The sequence below is a fragment of the Grammomys surdaster genome, unplaced genomic scaffold (genome assembly GCF_004785775.1).
Source record: "Grammomys surdaster isolate TR1022 unplaced genomic scaffold, NIH_TR_1.0 363, whole genome shotgun sequence".
Classification (NCBI taxonomy): Eukaryota; Metazoa; Chordata; class Mammalia; order Rodentia; family Muridae; genus Grammomys; species Grammomys surdaster.
Window position 1 is genome coordinate 3,867,601 of NW_021604782.1, and position 21,161 is coordinate 3,888,761.

The 21,161-nt window shown below is 38.6% G+C and overlaps 1 protein-coding gene across 2 annotated transcripts in view; it reads left to right on the forward strand.

The window, feature by feature from the left end:
* Fktn (fukutin) overlaps positions 1 to 21,161 on the forward strand; it is a 53,834-nt gene that overhangs the window by 18,332 nt on the left and 14,341 nt on the right. For both annotated transcript variants that reach the window (XM_028779897.1, XM_028779898.1), the window contains exons 5-9: positions 1,051 to 1,328; positions 2,547 to 2,679; positions 6,614 to 6,743; positions 9,172 to 9,305; positions 10,563 to 10,690. In XM_028779897.1, the coding sequence (XP_028635730.1) occupies positions 1,051 to 1,328; positions 2,547 to 2,679; positions 6,614 to 6,743; positions 9,172 to 9,305; positions 10,563 to 10,690 (803 nt within the window). The remainder of the gene's footprint in view (positions 1 to 1,050; positions 1,329 to 2,546; positions 2,680 to 6,613; positions 6,744 to 9,171; positions 9,306 to 10,562; positions 10,691 to 21,161) is intronic.

Below are 21,161 nucleotides of genomic sequence, written 5' to 3' on the forward strand. Positions count from 1 at the left end.
TGGCTCAGCAGGTGAGCTTGCTAGCTTTGATCCTCAATATTTATTTCTGAATTCTGTGGCAGGGAGATATACTTTCTTAAAGCTTTATGTTCCGTGACTGTAGGCTAGACATAAATAATACCTTCCTGGCTGACCTCACATAGTTTCTGTGGGTATCAAAGGAGATAATCAGTGTGCGTGCACTTTGTACATTTTAAGTGCCTCTGTGCATTAATATTAGCTGTTTTGAAAGTTGATTATCTTTAAGAATCAGAAGTTTAGTGTAGCTGAAGCTGGCCTCAAATTTATAATCTTTCTGTAAGGATTCCAGTTCATAGGGCACGATACCTAGCAGATACTCGTGTGTGTGTATATGTGTGTGTGTGTGTGTGTGTGTGTGTGTGTTTAATTGAAACAGAGTTATATCAGCCATTTCTAGGAAGACTATTTCCCATCAGGCTTTTTTTTTATTCTGGCTTTTACAGGTTTTCAGACCCCGCTCTGCAGTGTTCCCTGTGCCATAGATACACAGTGGTGGAGATGCATCCCCTGAGTCAGCAGATACTCTTAATAATGGTTAATCATCTACCAAAATCTACACATAGCATAGTCTTAATAAATAAGATTTAAATCTTAATGCTTTTAAAAAGCATGCATTGTCTTCCAGTATGCTGAGATGTTTGTACAGTATGTTTCCTGATGCTTGCATTGTGCTGTGGGCTCTGTTACAGCATCTTTAAAATTGTAGGAGATAACAATTGCAAGCTTGCTTTTCTATTCCTGCTCCTAACATCTACGTCATAGAAATTAGTGATTGAACACTAAATGATCATTCTCATCCCATAAGGAGAAATTTGTATTAATTTTCAGAGTCCTTAGGGATATTCTCCATTCTCCACAGCTTCCTTTCGCTACTCTATTTTTTCAGCACTGCCTTCTATTCACTACTCTTATTTTTAAAAAATGTTCTAGCAAAAAAGCAAATTAAGACAAAAATATGGCTTAATTAATGATGTTTTGCTGCTAATATTTGGTTTTAAATATTCATGCTTGATTTTTGTCTTATACTAGGATGGCTGGTTTCGGATAGCTGAGAATATGGGGTTTCAATGCCTAAAGATTGAAAGCAAAGATCCTCGGTTAGATGGAATAGACTCACTTTCTGGAACTGAAATTCCTCTGCACTATGTCTGTAAGCTGGCCACTCATGCCATCCACTTGGTAGTCTTTCATGAGAGAAGTGGCAACTACCTCTGGCATGGCCACCTGCGACTCAAAGGACACATGGATAGGAAGTTCGTTCCTTTTCGAAAGTTACAATTTGGTCGTTATCCTGGAGCCTTTGACAGGTAAATCTATAACGATAAACAGTAATAAGTTAATAATATTATGTTTATATTTATATATACATGTATACACACACACACACACACACATACATTGAAGTATTATACGTCAGGAAAACCCACTGCAGTTCTCTAATAGTGTGGATGGGTTCTACAGTGCTGAATGTCTCAAGGCAAAAAAGAATAATAGTGTAGAGGTATACTATGTTCATCGATATATTTAAAGTAGAATAATACTAAGAATAGTAAGGAAAAGTTACCCCCAAAGCAAGATAGAATATCCCTAGATGGGGATGGTAGAGAACTCAGGAATACCAGGGGCCAAAATGATTCTGGACTGTCAGAACAGTTTGTTGACATCTTTGACTATTCATGCTTATGCATTTTTTTTTCTTATTTTGTGTTTCAAACAGGTTTTTTTAAGTAAGTCATTTAGTTCTTCAACTATTAAAAATTTACTTCAAAGTTTAGTTAATAATTTAGTTAAGTTCAAATCACCAACCAAAAAATAACTTGTGAGTATAATGTGTGCTAGTCGGTAGATAAAGCTATGTGTACATTTTATAGTTTGACATAGAGGAATAGAAAGTTCCCAGCAGTCTTCACAGCATGTGGGTTTCAGGCATCTCTCTGGTCAGTGAGGCTTCTGGGTTACAGTAATTCACTTGGAGATTTTTAACTGTAAGAACTATGTACTTCTTTAAAACTAAGTAACTGAAAATGATGTCATTCAACTTTCATTTCTGCCTAAAATGCCAAAGTATCTGTAAAAATTATTTTAGTTGCAGAGGCCTGTAATACCAGCTACATGGGAGGCTGAAACAGGAGGATGGCAAGTTCAGTGCCAGTTTCAGCAATTTAAGGAAACCTTGTCTCAAAAAATCAAATAAAAATAATCCTTTTTAAAATTATTCAAATTGAAAGAGGGATAGGGTGTATCTCAGTGGTAGCATGCACAAGGCCCTGGGCCTTTCTGTAGAGGGAATCCATTTCTCTCACCTTCCCCTCAAATTTAGCTACATAAGCAAAAATATTTAAAACTAAAATTCTGTGTTGCTATTTGATGTCTGATTTTCAAGGTCCTAATAAAGTTGCTGTTTGATGCTCAAAGGATTTGAAGAAAATTTACTTGATATTCAGCTCCTTTACTGTTTTAAAAGGCTGCCAGTGTTCTGGATTCAATCTTGATAGTAAATTTTCTTTATATCTTCTGTTTTGCAGGCCAGAGTTACAGCAAGTTACTGTTGATGGATTAGATATGCTTATTCCAAAAGACCCAGGGCGCTTTCTAGAAGAAGTACCTCGCTCTAGATTTATCGAGTGCAGGTATAAAGAAGCTCGGGCATTCCTTCAGGTTAGAAACAACCAAAAAATGTATTTCTAAACTAAATTTAATTAGAGTATTATGCTAATTTTAGTTTTAAGAGGAAATGAAGAGCCTTCTGCAGAGTACATTAAAATGGCTTGTTAGGTTGATCAGTTTTCATCCCACTGATTTTCTCTTAATTTAAAGTTGAACACTAAGCTTTATTTTTCTGAGTGCTGGGGATGCAGTGTAGACAGTTGGGTGCTTGTCTAGCATGCACAGGGCTTGAGTTTGCTTTCCATCACCTCAAGAATCAGGCATGGTAACAGGTATCTGTAATCCCAGCACTTGGAAGACAGTGGCAGAGTTGAAGGTGACGCTCCACTATGTGATGAGTTCAGAGGCAACCCTGGCCAATAGACGCTGTCTCAAAAGAAAACTTAAATTCTGCTGGCTAGTATGACAGGTTTGTAACCACAGTCAGCACTCAGATAGCTAAGACAGGGATCGCAAGTCCAAAGCAGCCCTGAGTCAGTCAGTCTCTCTCTTTTTTTCTCTCTTTCTCTCTTTCTCTCTCTCTCTCTCTCTCTCTCTCTCTCTCTCTCTCTCTCTCACACACACACACACACACATACCACACACACACACAAACACACACACACACACACACACACAGACAAACTTTTTTCTTCCCTGAGTGGAGAATGACCATATACTTAACAGTTTTATTTCATTAGATGCTGATAGGATTAACACTGGCTTATTCCACAGTTATGATAGTTCACGAACTATTTTAAAGGTACATTTTTTTTTAAAGAAGTCCAAATTGGTTTAGAATATAGCCACCGAAAAGGGATCATATGGATTTAGAAAGACTTAAATAGGGATTTTTGAGTACGTGTGTGTCTAAGTTTGGCACTGAATATGAATGTGTGTGTGTTTGGCAAAGTGCTATACAAAGACCAGCTGAGTTTTCAGCGTTTCCTCTGCTGTTCTAACTTTGTAGGCTTCTCACTGTAGTGATATCAGAATGATTTTGATGGGTGTAAAAGTTCAACTGTAACAAGTTATATGAAACCAGAAAGACAGTGAAAGCAGACAGTTTGACTGCGGGGATTTGGTACCCTAGTTCTTCTACTTGCCCTTTATTTTCTCTGCCTCTCACTCACAGAGATCCACCTGCCTCTGCCTCCAAAGTGCTGGGAATAAAGACTTGTGCTACCACGCCCAGCTCTCCAGTTTTCCCTTGAGTTCTTGCTCGATTTCCCTCAGGCATGAGTTGTGACTGATACATTTCCCCTGACCCCCAGGTTGTCTTTTGATCATAGTGTTATCACAGTAGTACAAAGCAAACTAGAGCACGTAGGAGATATCAAATACCAACTCTTTTATTGCTGCCAGTGTCCAAGACTTAAATACAAGGCTTCTTACATGTATGTTGACCCAAGACAGCCAAGTGGTTCTTCTAGCTCTTCCTATTCTTTTGAATTTATTATTATAGGGCTATCAAATTTACTGAGCTTTGTGTAATAAGAGGTAGGAGGGATGAATTCAGTGCTTCCTGCCTTATGAGCATTGCCTCTGCCCTAGCAGTTACCACGGTGAATTGTGAATGTTTTACATCTGCCTAATTTTGTGAGCTTCCTGGTAGCAGGCGTCTTATTCACAGCAGTCAATTGCAGCAGCCATGTTGTTAGTGATGCTTGCCTTGTTTTCACCACTGCCCTTGTGTTGATACTGATGTGCAGTGACGAAAGGGCGCCATCATGTCTTATCTTTATCCTTTTTACGTGTTTCCTCTGTGTCTGACGTTAGAACCCTGAGTAAGATACCAGGAGTGTACACTTTCAAATTAAAATTACTTACACCCATTTGAACACTTGATGGCGCCAAACAGTCTTAAATGAAATGCACAGGATGGTTGTAGACATGAACTAATCCAATAAACCTAGTAAAGTAGCCCCCTAGCTTTCTCATTTATTTTAATAATGATTTTTTTAAAACAGTGTCTGACTTATGTAACAGTTGTCAGTACAATACAAATAATACCTCTTTTTTTTTCTGGCACATTTGAGAATAAACTATAAACCAGTATCCCAAAGCCTCAAATAACTAAGTTTTAGCTTAAAAACAAACAAACAAACAAACAATAAAACCTAGATTATTTCCTATATCTGAAAATCTAGACTTAACATACATTGCTTTTAATCTCAATCTAAACTGTGTATGATGACCACATGCCTATAATCTTCATGTTTGGAAAGCCAGGGCAGGAGGACTGCCAAAAGTTCCAGGCAAGCCAAGGCATATGACAATTTAAAGACAACAGCAAAAGTTTACATTCACATTTTGCTGGTTGTCTTAGTAGTAGGTTTTTATTGAAAGGATTCTGTTTAGAATCACATGCTATACTGATTTCCTATTTCTTTAATTTCCTGTAGTCTGTGCTGGGTTCTCTACTAGTCTTGGTTAGTACCCCCTACTTTCACAACTTTGATAATTTTGGAGATTACATCAGATATTTTGTAAATCGTCCCTCTGGTTTTTTTCTCGTAGATAAACAGCATGGCAGTGCTGCTATGCTTGTTCTTCTCATATCCCAGAAGATGCCACCTGACTGCCTGTTATTGCTTCTTGCCTGACTTTCCCTGAGGAAGCATGAGTAAATAGTGTTCACCCTAGATAGGACACGAACAGCAGACTGAAAACTGATTCCACTGAAGTCTAGTTTGGTGAACCCCTGAGTTTGTTAAGGTTACTTCCAAGGCCGTGAGTGAGAAGTTCCAGGAGTCTGGATGTCTCAGAGTCAGCTGCATCACTGCAAAGCTCACCTCTGTGTGAGTAACACCTAGAAAAGCTAGGTACCTGAAGTTCCTGCACAGTACCAGGGAGCACAGTGAAATTTGCTTCTTCCGTTCTCTTGTCCACTCATCAGATGTGGAGACACTGGTGTAGACACTGGGGTATTTGACAGAACAAACGTCTTTTCCTCCTGGAGCTTGCATATTGTAAAAGGAGATGACCTAGAGCCAGACCCAGGCCATCTGATATGGAGTGTGTCTTTCCCTGTTTGACTGCCCAGTCTCTAAAGACAAGTAAATGACTGTACAATGGCAACATCATTTAATTTATTTTGTTCAGTGCTTCTAGCTGTGTAATTAGTTCTTTTTTTCCTCCAGCTGCTCAGCCTGCTAAATTCTGATGTGTAGAGAAAACTGATAACAGTTGAAGTCTTATCGTTGGGGAATCCTAGTTACTTATATTCTTTCCTTTTAAACTGGTTCTTCTAGAATCTATTTTGATTATATCAATGTGTGACTAAGAAGTAACTTACAGTGTGACTAAGAAATCAGAGTAAATTCTGATTTCTGGCTTTGTGGGGTGTAGGCATGTGTGCCTGTGAATGTAGATGTGTGGTGTACTTGTGCCTGCGGCCAGAGGCTGGCACTCAGTGCCTTCCTCTATTACATCTTGTTTCTATCCACTCCCAGGTCTCCTGCACTCCTGCCCAATGCACCTCCTTCCACTTTCATCTCTTTCATGTTTATAATCCACAGAACCCAATTAGTACTTCTGCTTGTACTTGGGCATGGGCCAGCCACCAGAGCTTGGACAAGTTAGCAGCAGCCACACTCCTTCATCTGATGTTTTAGATAGTTCTCTCACTAACCCTGGAACTGGTGGAGACTGGTTGGCCAGTGAGCTCCAGGGATCTGTCTGTCTGTCTCCCACCCCCCACAGCTCAGGTGTTGGGGACACACATACACCAACACTCCCAGCTCCTATGTGGGTGTTGAAACAGGTCCCCACGCTCACATGGCAACACGTTACCCACTGAGCCAGCCCACGCCTCCTAAATTTGGACTTTTTACAATGGAAAAAAAGATATGCTGTTAATTTCTCAGTTTAATTCAAATATCATATTAGTGTTTCTAGCAGCATATGGATTGTTATAATAGATAACTGTTTATTAAACCTGCAGCAATATGTTGATGATAACACTGTGGATGCTATGGCCTTTCGGAAGAGGGCAAAGGAGTTACTGCAACTAGCAGCCAAGACACTGAAGGAATTGGGAGTGCCCTTCTGGCTGAGCAGTGGGACTTGTCTAGGTAAAAATGCTTTACTTTTCTCTGTCTCATCCTTTTAGCTTTAGGAGTAAATGCTTGAGGTTATCATGCATCAGTAATATTGGCAGTGTAATATTTATAATCAGAATAAGCATTAGTGTACAAAGCAAAGATATGTTGAGTGCTGTAAAAAGTAATTGATAAAATATAAAATAGAACCTTTTAAAAAAAGATTTATTTATTTATGCACTTTATGTTTCTTAGTGCTCTATTTGCATGCACACCTGCATACCAGAACAAGGCACCAGATTGCATAATAGATGATTGTGAACTATCATGCAAGTGTTGGGAATTGAACTCAGAACTTCTGGAAGAGCAGCCAATGTGCTTAATTTCTGAGCCATCTCTCCAGCCCTGTGACATAGAATCTAAGGTCACTTGTATTTACTAAAAGTTATAATGTGTACAAATTTACATCAGACATGTATATTATGGTTGGTTTTCAGGTAATCCTTAAATTACCTTTGTTATCCTGAATACCTTTGTTAGCTCTATCTTGAAAGATTACTATTACTTTACATTAAAATAACAACAAAAAAGTTATATTGCAGGAAACATTTCAAGTGAGAGGAAGATTGAAAGGCATGCTCTGAGATCATCCATAAACTTTTGTAGGTCATTGAGAGCATCTCTGGTTTGGCATCACTACTTACTTGAGATGAGGACAGATACTTTTGTAGTCTTAATCATCAGCTATTAGACTCTGAAAAAAGTTTCCAGATACACTGTTCATTACATCAGCTTTTTGGAATTGAGAATTATATAAATCCTTAAGATTATTGGTTTTTATCTGTTCCTTCTCAGTTTTTACTATAGTTGATAACTATCTGTTTTGATTGTGACTATATTTGTACAAAAGTTAATTCCAGTTAATTCAGCTTTTAAAAAGAGTCACTGTAGAATTTATTGTCCAGTTCAGGACACTTTGAGACAGAAAGAAAATGCCTTAAATAATTGTGCATGTGCAACTGGTTGTAACCTGGGATTCGTGGCTATCCTACAAAGTGGGCTATGTGAAAGATCACAAGCTTAGACTGGGTATGGCACACACCTGTAATCCAGTACAGGAGGTAGAGGCAGGAGGCTCAGAAGTTCAAGGCCATAGCTTCATAGCAAGTTCAATGCCAGTCTGGGATACACGAGAGCCTAAATCAAAACAAAATAATAAAAGCATAAAAGAGGACATGGTAATCTCTTGTGTATGTGATAGTTGCTTTAAAGCTTAACTTTTTCTATAGAAGCAAGGTTGTTTTATAGTCAGTAATTTAAAATTTTTAGTCATTTGTCGTGATTTGAGTTTTTAGCCTCATGGTTTATTTCATTTATAAAATAAGAGAATTATATTTGATGATACTGTGTATTAAATGGTATTTAAGGAGCCCTTCATTTTTACATTATGGTGGAGGTTTTTGGTTTTTGCTTTTTAAGCAGGGTCTTAATATGTCACCATGGCTGGCTTGGAATTCTTTGTAGACCAGACTGGCCTTGAGCTTACAAAGATCCACCTGTCTGTGCCTTCTAAGTCTAGAGATTAAAGGTGAGTGCCACAACACCTAGCAAACCATTCAGTTTTAATAGGTTATAATTGTTTACTAGAATTCTTTGTAATTCCAAATAATATTATCCAGTAGCAGTGCCTATCAGGATGACTATAGACACTTGCATACTTTAAAAGCCATTTGACTAGAAGCATGCGAAGCTATTAGGGAATACTCAAGAGTTATTAGTAATGTTAGGGCGTAAGTTTTCTTAGAACATGGCTGAGGCACCTAAGCAGAAGTAGACACACAGGAATCACTGAGAAACATCATACCTTAGTGAGATCTTTTTGACCATTGCTTATGAGCTATTTGGAATTGGTAAGTTCTGTAAATTATGGACTCAAGAAAGTATATTAAGAGAATTAAGTATTCTTTGCACATCTTAAGGCAGTCTCGATCATTAAATGTTAATGATTAAACACTCTGAACAGCAGCAGTTAAGTGGATCATCTGTTTACCACATTAGTAAAGCCAGTGTTCTGTTCAGAAATTATGGATCCTGATAATTTTTTTCTTGTTTACATAGGATCTCATTGCATAGCTCTGGCTGTTTTTTTGAAACTCAATGTGTAGAACAGAACAGGCTGGCCTAAAGGTGTGAGCCACCACACCTGACATCATTAAAGCCTTTGAGGAAGCTGAGCACTCAGACCAGGGAAAGAAAGAAAAAGGGAGAGAAAGAGGGAGATTGAATCTTCAAGGAAACATCCATAACCAAGTTGTTTAGTTTGGGATTTAACTTTTAAAAAATAATCTTGGTAAAGCACCACAACTCTAACCCTATGAAATTATATAGCTATTACTATAATGTTTGTTCATTATAATAATTAATATAATTTAAAATTTTATATCCCCTTCCCCCATTTTAGGATGGTATCGGCAGTGCAGTATTATTCCATATAGCAAAGATGTTGACCTAGGAATTTTTATACAAGATTACAAACCTGATATTATTTTGGCATTTCAGGATGCAGGACTTCCACTCAAACACAAGTTTGGGAAGGTTGGTAATAGTCAAATTAATATCGTAAATAGCGTAAATGTCTCCATTGTAAAGTTTACCTTTTCTAACATATATATACTTAAATGTGTGACAAACATAGTTTTATCACCCAGTACCCATCAGGATGGGCTTGTGAGAGTTGTTATCCCTTAAGATTTCTGTGCTTCTTAAAGAGAAGCTAGAAAATCCAGCATTTTACTAAGAGTGAAAAAAGAAGATTCTTTGGCTCTTGTAAAAGGCTGTATTGCAGCTCTATGATTAGGCAATAATATGGTGAAAAATTAATATAAAGTTAGAATACTTGAAGTTACTTTTTTTCTGCATATCTAATTAATTCTATGATCTCTTAGGACTAGATTTCCTAATAATATCAGTGCAGATATCCATTGCTTGCTAAGGGATAGAGCCATAGAGCCGTGTTAAACCAGCCCTGTCTTGCTTGCTCAGTTGTCCTAAGGTGAGCAGCTTCCTCAGAGACTAGCAAGAGCCAGGGCACCGTTCCCTAGAACTACGGCCTAGATGAACTCTCGCTCTAGACAGTTTGATTGGTGTTCCAGAAGCCCATGATTCTTTGTGATAATCCTGCTTTTAATTAGTTCCCAGAAAAGTATTATCCTGCAAAGTAAGTAAAAAAAGGGGAAAAAATTTATTCCTGAAAAATTATTTCGCACTATCAGAGATAATGATTCTAATTTAAATCCACACACACACATGCACGCACGCACATGTGCACACACACACCCTTTAATGTTTTCTACAGCCAACAAAGCAATAGCTTTAGTCATTCAGCAGATTCTTGCCAAGTGCTCATGTCTGGCACTGTGCTTTGCAGTGGAAGATACAGATTAGAATTTATCCCGGTAAGGATCACATAAATTATTATGTGATGCTGTTGAAGACACACGCACCAAGTCCGAAGTGAGCCATACTTTTAGGATAAGTTTCCTTTCTTCTTTAGTTGGAAATGGGCTCTGGAATATGATGTTTCAATTTTCTCTGCAGAGTGACAGTTTTAACTAACATGAGGCATTTACTCATGAATTTTTGTCATTTTATGAAACATCATATATGCATTTAAGAAAAGTTAGTAGAGTATCCCACTTTCTGAAGCTTCTACTGTCATAGGGACCTAAGTTTAAAAACCATGCATCTTAGAATTAATGCTCACTACATAAAACATTAACATCTTTCTTTATTTACAAAATGAAAATGTGTGCCTGTTGTTTCAGTCTATGAAGGCTTTCGTCTTTCCTGTAGGTGGAAGACAGCTTGGAGCTTTCCTTCCAGGGAAAAGATGACGTAAAACTTGATATTTTTTTCTTCTATGAAGAGACTGACCATATGTGGAATGGAGGCACACAGGCCAGAACAGGAAAGAAGTTTAAGTATGAACCAGATAAGTACTTATTAAATAAAAAAGGGACTATGGGAGTCATTTTAGAAACTCGAAAGTCTGCTAATGTGCTCTCAGCTTAGCTAGAGTCCAGCTTTCCTGTGAAGCTCTCAGAAGAACTCACTGTGAGGATGGTGTATGAGGAAGGAGCTATGATCAAAGCCTTTAGTTACCATAGAACAAACAGCACAAAAGTCAAGCCCACAGCCTCAGGCAGAAGTATGTCTATCAGAGTTACAGAGCTTGATAATCTATAGGAATGGACAAACAACTGATGGACTCTATAGATTTCATATTTTTAGCCAGTATTCCACATGGCCTCCATGATATATGTGACAGTAAGAAGCACTTAGCACAGTCTTTAGCACTTAGCAAATTAACAGCATGTAGGATTATCAATGATGTTGTTACTTAATGTCTTGATTATTTTATAGTTACTACCATTGCTACCATTGGTAGTCATGTGACCATAGGCATAAATTCAAACCATTAAGCAGAAAGGAGACTATTCTGTATACATAGAGGAAGAATTCTAGACTTACATGTTGCTTTTCTTAAGTTCATCTATGGTACTAGGGTCCCTGAGTCTTCATGTGAAGATTGGAAAGTAAATTTGTTTTGGAAGTTTTGAGAGTAACCCAAACTTTTTTATGAAAGTCAGAAATTATCCCCAAATTGACTCTGATCCTAGAGCATATCCTTTAAACTTTTGTTAACTATAAAAACTACTTTGCTTTATGACAACAAACTATTGAGCAAAATCTGATTATAAAATACCCAGGAATACACATTTTTTAAAAAAGAGAAGTGGGCCAGTGAGATTGTTTAGCAGGTAAAACACTGGTTGCCAGGCTTAACAACCTTAGTTGGCTCACTGGGGACATACGTGGAGGGAGGAGAGACCAACTCCCACAGGTTGTCCTCTGATACCCACACATACAACACACTGTGCCCATTACACGTGTACATACAAACACAAAAAATGATTAAAATTTGTAAATATACTTAGAAATAAGTAAGTTAATGAGTATATAAGAGTCTTGGTTAAGGTTTCTATTGCTGTGATGAAACACCATGACAAAAAAGTAAGTTGGGGAGCAAAGGGTTTTACACTTTGACATTGTAGTACATCAAAGGAAGGGAGGAACCTGGTGGCAGGAGCCATGGAAGGGTGCTGTTTAATCATGCCTTGCTCAGCCTGCTTTATTATAGAACCCAGGACCACCACTCACAATGGGCTGGGCCCTCCTCATCAATCACTAATTTAAGAAAAGCTGTATAGGCGTACCTACAGTGTGAGCTTGAGGAATTTTCTTAATTGAGGTTCCTTCTTCTCAGATGACTTTAGCTTGTGCTGAGTTGACGTAAGCTACCCAGCACAATAATAAGTAATACCTAAAGTTAGGTGAATGGGGTGGGGGTTGGAAATATTTACAGCTTGTATATTCAAAATATAACAGGTGCCAAAATTAGTGTATAGAGTTTTTTCTTATAGATTGCATACCATAGAAATTAAGATCATAGAGTCAGCTTTTGAATTTCAGCTCTATGTGCTACACAACAGCAATTTTTTTTATTTTGCCTGTCTGCATACGGTTTTTCCACTTCAAAGTTAGACCTTGTCATGCAGCCTTGTTTTAAGGATTAAAAGTATTAATGTACAGGAAGGGATTTTACGAGTGTCATGATGTCCTGAATGCTATTAGCTGGTGTTAATACCACTACAGGAATATCGAAAAAAATTATCCCTAAAAAGACTAAAAAGTCTTATGACAGATGTACAGATCAGGCGCCATCTAGTCAGCTCATTATGAAGTGCTGCATCTGCTTTTTGAGAAGTCATGTAAAACATCCGTCACTCTTTTATTTTACATGTCCTATTAAGGGTGAACTTTTCTTTTCACGGGTGTGATCCAGAAGCATGCTCCTCAGAGGAAGCATTCACTTCCGCTGCTGCGCTTTTGGTAGAGACAGCTCCGGTCCGCTCCCCAGCTCATTATAGTAGCAGTGTTTGGGAAGTGTGATGTGCTCTGAGTAGCAGGGAAGTGAACAGTGAGGGAGCTGTCTGGACAGATGGTGTGCGTCCCAGATTTTCTATCATGTAACTGTGACCTTAAAAGGCAGAGAAAATAACAGGGGAGGCTGTGTGGAGCAGTTTCTTTGGAAGACTCCCCAACCATATGCCATTGTCAGCACTATTTTCTTTAAGGAAGTACAGGATTTATCACACTGCCATTTTCTAAGGGAAAACCTGAAACTGTCATGGGGTCCACTTCAATTCAACATAACTCAAACAGCAGATCACCGCAGCAAATGTATTGTAATCAAGCTGTACTGATCCATCAGGCCACAGACAGACTCAGGAGCTGAACTGCAACAAGAAGCCAGAACATCAGAGCATTTAAGCTTGCAAATCGTAGATCTGTGCCAAGTAATTGTGGCATTTTCCTACCAATTAGGATAGGAGTTGGTTCTTGGGCCTGGGAACATGAACTTAATTTAACCCTGTCAGCAAGATGGAGAAGTTGTCCTTGAGGTGGCCGGCTCAGACAACTGTCTCCTTACAACGGAAGCTGTTCAGCTATTGAGTAGTCCCCAGCTCCCCTAGGGCCCGGGACCTTGAACCTAGTTTCCCCCTGTGATTAAGTGGAGAGTGAAAACTACATGGCAGTACTGAAGACAACTTTCTTTTGCTTGTTGTCAATAAAACTAGTGTAAGGGTTTTTTGTTTTTTAATTTTATAGTACTGTTTAAAACAAAACAAAAAAAACCACGTGTAGTTCATGCTGAGAAAAAAAACCCTATAGAATCTTAACATTTTTTTAAGGTAGGCACTCCATGGGAAAAGCTTCTCTTTCTACACTGTGCTTCACATGCCTCTGACTGATGCCTTGGATTCTAAGATTTAATAATAATTTTACTATTAATACCAACTGTAAAGATGTAGTTACCAGAGTGTCTGCTAGATGTGGCCCACTGTGTACACACACACACACACACACACACACACACATATATATATATAATGGGGTTACCTGGTCATAGAATATATGCCTTTCACCTTAAGGATTTTACTAAGGGATTGTACTTTATGTGATTGTCATTGTATTATAAGATGCGCATTTGCTGCATGTTCTTGGCAACATTTAATATTCTCTTTAATTTTTAACCATTTTGGTTAGATATATATCAATAGCATGCCATAGATTTAATTTCTACTTTTTTTTTTATTTATTGACCATCTAGATCCTCTGTTTTGTGGGGAACTTATTACATATCTTAGTGGTTTTCCTCTGAGATGTCAGTTCTTTTCTCACTAACCATAGCTCTCTATATTAAAAATATCTTGTTCCAATATGTCCTTTATTCTTTTCCCTTTTAATGGTAGCTTACTCACTGAAAGTTCTTAGTTTTAATGTAATTCTGTGTGTCAGTCTTTATGTTCAGTATCTTTGGTGTCCTATTTACAAAATATTTTCCTATTTGAGGTAATGAAGGTATTTTCTAGGTTGTCTTTTAGACACTTTGTTTTATATATAACAAAGTAAAGATCAAGTCTTAGCTTCCAGACTTTCTTCATACTAGTTTTTTGTTAGTCTTCTCTTTCTGTTCCAGGAGCCAGTCCAGTGTACCACATTACATTTAGACTCTTTGGCTTTTGACCCTTGATTTTAGTCCACGAGCTTAAGAATGACACCAGTAATTCCAGATTGCCATCCGTCAGTATCCTAGCTCTTCCTAGTCAATGGCATTGGCTTACTTTGTCTGTAAAGTTTAGTACCGCTGTAGAAAGGATCTTACCTCTCTCCAAGTTTTCAGAGATCTCCCCCAACCCCCACTGCAGAGTCCTTTGCTAACCTATGTACCCTAAATTATAGGTAAAGTCAGTCTACTCTCAGGCTGAGTGAGACCTCAGCGCCACTTGACTCTGAATCAGCTCTCTGCTACTTAGTGAGCAAGAGAGGTGATGCTCAGATGATTTGATAGAGCCTAGCATCTTTCGAGAACTGAAACAATGAAGCTAAGTCTTCTGGTTTTCACTGTGTTACAGAGTTAGCTTTAGAGCTGTCCCTCATGGAGTCCCAACTTCAGAGGCTGATGCAGCTCCTGTAGTTCCAGCTCTCAAGAAACACATTTGTCTCTGTAGGACTTACAGCTGCAAAGCCAAAAGGCAGATTTGAGTAATTTCTATAAATGAGTATATTTAAAGCGTTGGCTTTTCCAAAGTGATCCCATTTCCTGCTTTATTTATATCTTCATATTTTGCAACATACCAATTATATCTTGCGTCTCCGTAATTGAATCTCCAGACATCGAGTGAAGGGCAGGTGTAAGAAGAAGGACTGAGGGAGAAACCTGAATAAGTGATTTCTTCTAAAGTGAGCTTTGTTTGTTTGTTTCTTTCTTTGTTTTTTAGGAGAAAATTGTACCACAAAACTTTTATCTATGTGAAGTAAAAGTTATAATTTTTTCAAACATATATCTTATTACACATAATTCTTTAAGTTGCTAATTTGGTAGTCAGACACTACCAAGACACTACCAAGAGACATTTCCACTACAAGACCTATGTACAGGTGTTAACAGTTTTATTCAGATAAGCCGAGTGGTTTGGTTTTACCTGTGCTACCCAGATGTCCCAAATCATCTTCTGGTGACCAGATACATTAATTGTGTATTCACACAATGGAATGCTACTGACTGCTGAAGAGGAATGAGTTACCAGATATACTAACGTGGGTGAATCTTCAAAACATGCAGAGTGAAAGAAGTCAGAGGGGAGGAGGACTTAACTGCACTTTCATTTATTTGAATTGTCTGCTGAGCATGGTGATATGCTTGTGGAATCCCAGTGTTCAGCAGGCTGAGTCAGATGACTAGCCACAAGCTCAGGGGCGCCCCAGGCTCCATCCAGAATCAAAACCCTCCATGTAGGTTCTCTTCCATGGATGATTGAACTCAGGTTGTTGGGCTTGGCAGCAAGTGCCTTTTACCACCACCCAGCACTCACTGTTTAAAAAAAAAATATCACTTAAAATAAATGCATTTCATTCCATAAGATTATACCTCAAAGCATTGAGTTAGGCTAAAAATACAAAAATACTTTATAATTTTGAAAACTGATGCTAAGACAAAATAGTCTAAAATTACACATTGAGAAACAGCACTGTATGGGCCAGAGGCAATGAACTTGATTAAGGAAGACCTAATTGCATGGAGACCCTTGCATCTGATTAGACTAGGTAATATGCTATGATTTTTTTTTAAAAATTGGGCAGTGTTTTATTTTCCTTTACAACTTAATAAATGCTTCCTGATGACTGTACATGGAGTAAGGCTGCTTGGTACTTCAGAAAGGTCACAGCGATGGTGTTTTCCTGACAGTGTGTACTCTTCAGTAGTGAGTGGAATGACTTGTATGATGTCACTGTCAAACCAGCAAGACTGCATTATGCACCCATCATTTTCAGGATTGTTGGTAACTTGGGCATAGTTTCCCTAAATAACCTTGCCTCCTTGTGTCACAAGGCCCAACTCGCTCACATTCACTTCAATAACTGTACCTTTGGTGATCACACCCAGGGTTGTATATAATAGGGATTCTTTTTCACACTGTGTATAGGCAGGCAAAAGGTAGCTTTCAACTCTGGGTGTGTGACATGAGCTTTTTTGAAGCGTAGACCCATTGGCCTAATGAACCTTTCATATGTAGGTCGTTTTCTTGTAAAACTATCACCAACAAAGCAGATTTTAGTAACCATTCTCTTCCATGCCTTCTTTTTTCTTTTTCCTGTTCGAATAACTTTCAATACTTCTGTTTCTCCTCTGACACGAACTTTGGGTAGAGGGACCTCCCATTTTCCTGCCTTTTCTTTTTGTTTCTGTGTAATCATGTTGGAAAGTACTTTTGCTCTCGACTGTCCTTCTCTGTCCAGTAGGCAAGCAGGGACTACTACTTTCAGAGTCTTCTCATCATCCTTCTGCTTGTTGTTTCTCTTTTCATGCATTTTTTATTAGATATTTAGTTTATTTACAATACAGATGTCAACCCCTTTCCCCATTTCCCCTACCTAGAACCCCCTATCCTATACCCCCTATTTATTGTTTGATACCATTTTGATTACATACATATATTAAGGTCAGTTCTAGGTTGAGGTTCTAGCAATACAGTAAATGCAAATAGTCAAAGAAAAAGCAAGGCATTAAACCCAATTACATGAACACTCCCATGATCACTATTTCTAAAGGCTTATCAGGATGACCAAAGTATCTGAGCCTACTTCCCTGTTCTAGCCCAAGGTCATTTTCATGTCTGAAGCCTACTTCCTTGTTCTAGCCTAAAATTTAGATTCCTGCCTGAGATTACTTCTTTGTTGTAGCCTAAGATTTAGATTCCTACCTGAAATTACTTCTTTGTTCTAGCCTAATGTCAGATTCCTGCCTGAAGCCTACTTCCTTGTCCTTGGCCAATGTCATATTCCTGCCAAGCAACCCATTTCCTTGTCCTTGGCCCATGTCAGCTTCTTGCCAAGCAGCCCCAAAGGCTCCCCACCTCTCCCTCTTTTTTATTTCATTAACAAGACTGAGCCTGTCTTAGGTCGTTCTGACAAGAATGCCTTCCTTACCCATCATGGAATATGCATTATCAAAAGCAATGCACTGGGAATGGAGGGATGGCTCAGTGGTTAAGAGCACTGACTGCTCTTCCAGAGGTCCTGAGTTCAATTCCCAGCAACTACTTGGTGGCTCACAACCATCTGATGCCTTTTTCTGGTGTGTCTGACACAAATAGAATAAATAAAATCTTTGCCGGGCAGTGGTGGTGCACACCTTTAATCCCAGCACTTGGGAGGCAGAGGCAGGCAGATTTCTGAGTTCGAGGCCAGCCTGGTCTACAGAGTGAGTTCCAGGACAGCCAGGGCTACACAGAGAAACTCTGTCTCGAAAAACAAAAAAACAAAACAAAACAAAACAAAACAAAACAAAAAGCAATGCACTTCTGTCTTAGGTTGGTAAGTCTCTGTGCAGAATCTTACCAATCAATGGCTTGTCAGCCTGTTAAATTAATAACTCTGTCTGGGGGTCCATTATCAGTTTCAAGTCATATACTTTGGCTGCCAGCCTGTCAATGTAGTTAGAGACAAGCTTTAACACAATGGGCAGGAATAAAAGTATTCCCAGGACAAGAAGAGCTAGCCTGATCAAGTTATATATGCCATTCCTGAGGTTTGACCAAAATGGAAATACTGACCTCAGGCCATGGATAATTTTATCAGCAGTATCTGCAGCATCAAAGGTCAGCAGAGCAGCATTCTTTAAATTCATAATCTCACTATGCAAAGTTAACACACCCAGAGAGGTGTTAGGATTATGCCAAATATCCTACAGGTGTCTTTAAACTTTTTTCTAATTATAATGACAATCATCGTAAATTTTAGAAGTAACACTACTCCCATGATATTTCTCATGACACTTGGGATGGCTCCTAACTCTTGAACTCTGAACCTCCTTCAGATAATTTGAATGGGTTAAAGAGCATCATCCATTGTTCCAGATACCTATATAAATCCTTTTGTATACCCAATACATTAGTAACATTTTTTTTTCTAGATGGTTAGCAAAAATAGTTGTCTTAACTCCTTGTGTCAATGCTATTGCAGAAGCAGTGGTGCTAGCAATTAATGAAATTAAAGCTGTTATACCAGCAATAATCGAGCTCGCTACCCTCTTGCTTCTGCTTAAAGCCTAACTCACTTCTTCCAGCACTTTCAAGCTTTTTTCAGCGAATCAAGGTTTTCTAATACTCAGGGCAGTAAGACAAAAGCTGGTTGATAGACACCAGTAACAGACATGCCAGGTTTCAACACACTAACACAATCAGAAATTATACAGTCAATGCAACTTACAATAAATACTGTAGAAGAGACAAAACCAATTTTCGCTTGACAATTAAAAGAGCCTTAAAACATGCACTAACCCTTGTTTGAAATCCAGATCTTGTCCCAGCTTTATCTCTTGCTATCATAACATCATAGTGAACTACAGCTAACTTCCAAATATGTCTCTGACAATGTCCAGATCCAGTCTGTTCTTTCCAATATTGGATTGATTTCTAGACCAGTACATCATTGAGTCCTAATAACTGGTCACCTTTAAGAAGAATACAAGAGACTTTATAATTTCTCTTTTCAAGTATCTATCCCACAAGGTCTAAAAACTTGAAGCAAGGCAGCTTGTCCCATCTGGGATATAGTCAAGCAAAGGTGGGTCAGGAACTTATGTCCAGTACAGCTCCCCAGTCACCCTTGTCAGGGCACTCAGCAAGCTCACAGGTCGGCATCATTCTTTGTCTCAGCAACAGTATGTCTCACCAATCTTTTTAGAGTTCCATGGGCCTCTTCCACGATACCTTGTCCTTAAGGATTATAAGAAATCCCCGTAATAAATTGTTGACAAAAAGTCTCAACTGCTTGACTACAATTTCCAGACCCACTATCTGTTTTTTTAATTGGATATTTTATTTATTTACCTTTCAATGTTATCCCCTCTCCCATTCCCCCCAAAACTCCTTATCGCATCCCCCTTCCTCCTACTTCTATGAGGGTGTGCCCCCACCATCCACCCATTCCCTCCTCCCAGCTCTCTAATTCCCCAACACTAGGGAATCCAAACTTTCAGGGACCAAGGCCCTCCTCTTCCACTGATGCCTGACAAGGCTATCCTCAACTACCTATACAGGTGGAGCCATGAATCCCTCCCTTTGTGTTCCCAGGCTGGAGGTTTAGACCCTGGAAGCTCTGGTTGACTATTTTGATACTCCTTCTAGGAAGGATCAAAGTACCCACACTTTGGTCTTCCTTTTTCTTGAGCTTCATGTGGTCTATGTGTTGTATCTTAGGTATTGTGAGCTTTTGGACTAATATCCACTTAATCAGTGACTGCATACCATGTGTGTTCTTTTGTGATTGTGTTACTTCACTCAGGATCATATTTTCCAGTTCCATCCATTTGCCTAAGAATTTCATGAACTCATTGTTTTTAATAGCTGACTAGTACTCCATTGTGTAAATGTACCACATTTTCTGTATCCATTCCTCTGTTGAAGGACATCTGGGCTCTTTCTAGTTTCTGGCTATTATAAATAAGGCTGCTATAAATATAGTGGAGCATGTGTCCCTGTTGTATGTTGAAACATCTTTTGGGTATTTGCCCAGGAGTGCTATAGCTGGGTCCTCAGGTAATTCTATGTTCAGTTTTCTGAGGAACTACCAGACTGCTTTCCATAGTGGTTGTACCAGCCTACAATCCCACCAACAATGCAGGAGTGTTCCTCTTTCTCCATATTCTTGCCAGCATCTGCTGTTACCCAAGTTTTTGATCTTAGCCATTCTGACTGGTGTGAGGTGGAATCTCAGGGTTGTTTTGATTTGCATTTCCCTGATGACTAAGGATGTTGAACACTTCTTTAGGTGCTTCTCAGCCATTTGAGTTTTCTCAGTTGAGAATTCTTTGTTTAGCTCTGTACTCAATTTTTTTAATAGGGCTGATTGTCTAGAGTCTAATTTCTTCAGTTCTTTGTATACCTTGGATATTAGCCCTATATCATATATAGGGTTGGTGAAGATCTTTTCCCAATCTGTTGGTTGCCGCTTTGTCCTATTGACTGTGTCCTTTGCTTTACAGAAGCTTTGCAGTTTTATGAGGTCCCATTTGTCAATTCTTGATCTTAGAGCATACACCATTGGCGTTCTGTTCAGGAACTTTTCTCTTGTGCCCATGTGTTCGAGGCTTTTCACCAATTTCTCTTCTATTAGTTTCAGTGTAGCTGGTTTTATGTGGAGGTCCTTGATCCACTTGGAATTGAGCTTTGTACAAGGAGATAAGTATGGATCAATTTGCATTCATCTACATGCTGACCTCCAGTTGAAAATGCTGTCTTTTTTCCACTGGATGGCTTTAGCTCCTTTGTCAAAGATCAAGTGACCTTAAGTATGGGGGTTCAATTCTGGGTCTTCTATTCTATTCTATTGATTCTCCTGCCTGTCTCTGTATCAAAACCATGCAATTTTTATCACTATTGCTTTATGTAGTACAGCTTGAAGTCAGGGTTGGTGATTCCCCCAAAAGTTCCTTTATTGTTGAGAATAGTTTTCGCTATCCTGGGTTTTTTGTTATTCCAAATGAATTTGAGGATTGCTCTTTCTATCTCTGTGAAGAATTGAGTGGGAATTTTGATGGGGATTGCATTAAATTTGTAGTTTGCTCTTGGCAAGATAGCGATTTTTACTATATTAATCAATCCAATCCATGAGCATGAGAATCTTTCCATCTTCTGAGATCTGCTTCGATTTGTTTCTTCAAGGACTTGAAGTTCATGTCATACAGATCTTTTACTTGCTTGGTTACATTCACACCAAGGTATTTTATATTATTTGTGACTATTGTGAAGGGTGTCATTTCCC